We start from the raw sequence: 2500 nt of genomic DNA, 5'->3' as shown, positions 1-2500 counted from the left end.
CAGTCCTGAGCGATTTATGGCAGTGAAGGCGTTAGAGGGTTTTACAGTGAATATGTTTTAAGGAAGTGATGGATTTTCTTTTCATTCGAAGGTCTGGGGGGTACTTTTTTTACTTAAAGTTTTTGAAACCCTATAATTACTTAACTCAAGCATTGTGTTTGACATTTGTTTTGTAAACTTGCTTTTGATTTTACGAGGTAGCTTTTCTAAATGACTTTGAGATAGAATTTTTGAGATCAATTAACTGAAAATCAGTTGGTATTATAAGCCTTTCAGGACTGGCAAGGGCGTTCAAATCAGGATGAATGATTGAAGCAAAGAAGGAAAAGGAATCGAAGGAAGCTAAAGAGAGAAACAAACAAATAAAACGAAAAAGTAAACGAAATTGTAACTACAAAGATAATAAAGCAGTAAAAGCAAATAGCAATAAAGCAAAAGATTACCAAAGAAGAATAACAATAATAAGCGCAAAATACTCACGCATGTTGTCGGTATTGTTGCAGCAGTCGGTCAGATTTTTGCGATGTTTGAAGGAGAGGCAGACGCCGACCTCGTTCTCCGACGCTGCGGCGAGGACTATGTCTCCGCTCCCACCCATTGCTGAGCCCTGCGGGGCAGAGGGACGCCTTCGTCAGATGATAGGAAATTCAGTCTTTTCTCCGTATTGCATGCATGTTCTGTTACTGAGTCCATGTGCGTTTTGTTTGTTGTTCTGATGCGTTCGTGTTTTCGTCCTGGACACTTATTATTTGAGTTGTGTTGGTAAGCAAATGACAGAATGCTCATTCCGTTTATAGGGAATATACATTTAGTATGTGAAAATTGCCTCACTGTTGAGAGTGATTTTAGCGGCCAAACTAACAACGAAGCAAAGCCAGTGCTTGCAATTAAATATATCAATATGAATAATTGTATTGAGATTCTTATACCATGCACCAAGGTCAAGTTAAGGAAAGGTTCATGTGATTTAAAATAAACTCCTTTGTTCAGAGAAACGGGAAGGTTTAGTGATTCGCAGTCTGTTCCACTTACCACATACAGCAGCACCAGCAGGATAACGGCAAGATATATCAGTCTGCAAAGAAAGAAAAAATCACATTAGTATAAGATGGTAAAACCGAAGCATCAAATTAAAAAATCACTGAAGCGTTTGACTTCTAAGGGCTTATCAGATCTACATTTGTTCATCTTGCTCACCATTTCCTCTCCGTGCACCGGATTCCCCACGGGGATATAGAACCACTATTCCCTGTACACTTTATTTCCGATCTGAGGTCGGGTCCTTAACAAACTCAAGGCAGTGTTTTGCTGCAACCGCAATGAAGAAGCCAGCTTGCATGACACCTTCCTCGCTTAATAACAACGACTTTTTGCCTGCTAGCAAGAAACGACCACAGAAGCACTACTTTCCGCGCAAGAACCAGTCGCCGCGGCCAATAGCGGCGGCCGGCGCTCGCTCAGCCGACGAGGCGACGACAACATCCATGCTATTAACCGGCGCCTCGACAAAACAATGGAGAAGAAGTAAACAGCCGAGTCTCAACCGAGAGCGAGGCGGCGGTGACTAGGCAATCTTAGTGTGAAGTGGCGTGAGTCAATATTGGATTTGTAAACATCTCGGCCAACCCCTGTGTCTTGGCCACCTCTTTGGGCCATCCTCGGCCACCGTGGTCTGCTCTCGGCCGTCCATCTTTCCCTTCTTGAATGCTTCCGAACGGCGAAGAGCAGCAGAGAGCGCAACAGACCCTGAGCCCGCGAAGGAACCCACCGCACGGACACCTCCGCCGGAACACCAACAACGGCACGCCCGCCTCGTGACGAGGTACGGCCGATAGACTTACAGTAACCAGACACACGTGAAAGTGAGCGTGTCTTTTCCAGCTTCATACGTTGGCTTCTTGCTTTGACTGCGTTTGTTTATGTATATATTTTTATGTGCGTTTTAGTGTGTATGTGTTTACGTGCGTCTTCTGTTGACACATGGCGCGGAGTGTTTGACTGCAATGTGGCAGGCGTTTGATTATCATGCTATCTAATACGCATATATTTATAAATGTGCGCATCACAACACTTAAAAGGAACTCTTATCTTTTCATTCATTTCAGCGCATCGCCAAGAGCTCTCGGCGGCCACCCGCGCAATAAACCACACGATAAAAAAGATAACTTTTTTTCAAGATTCAACACCGGCCATTTTTATGCACAGAATATTGTCAGCGTCATTCGTATCTTTGCGTTTCAGAAATACCACCGATACTTGAAATGAACGAACCAACCTTGCTTTTTCAATCCTTCTTCCCACCTGTTTATTTACATCGCAAGAACACCCAGCTTCCATTCGATTCATAGCTTCCGACAACAACCACGCCCACACTCACAAGTGGACGCCCGCCCCCCTTCCGCCGTCCTCACCTGTTAAACACCAACATAACTGACTCCCCGAGCTATATACATCACTTTATATATCAGGTAACCCGTGGATCCTCCTGTTTCCTGGTAGC

General features: G+C 44.3%; 1 protein-coding gene and 1 long non-coding RNA gene across 2 annotated transcripts in view; one reads left to right on the top strand and one right to left on the bottom strand.

Annotated features, from left to right (window-relative positions):
* LOC138866227 (uncharacterized) overlaps positions 1–2500 on the top strand; it is a 196067-nt gene that overhangs the window by 154510 nt on the left and 39057 nt on the right. The window lies entirely within an intron of this gene.
* The window catches only part of LOC113821092 (uncharacterized), a 34310-nt gene that overhangs the window by 13405 nt on the left and 18405 nt on the right, over positions 1–2500 (bottom strand). Inside the window, exons 2-3 of the mRNA XM_027373534.2 lie at positions 1033–1075; positions 481–607 (exon numbers count right to left, since the gene is read on the bottom strand). Coding sequence (XP_027229335.1) covers positions 481–607; positions 1033–1075 — 170 coding nt within the window. The remainder of the gene's footprint in view (positions 1–480; positions 608–1032; positions 1076–2500) is intronic.

This window comes from Penaeus vannamei, chromosome 24 (assembly GCF_042767895.1).
Source record: "Penaeus vannamei isolate JL-2024 chromosome 24, ASM4276789v1, whole genome shotgun sequence".
Classification (NCBI taxonomy): domain Eukaryota; kingdom Metazoa; phylum Arthropoda; class Malacostraca; order Decapoda; family Penaeidae; genus Penaeus; species Penaeus vannamei.
The sequence above is the reverse complement of the archived record's forward strand: the minus strand, read 5'-3'. Positions and strand labels throughout refer to the sequence as shown.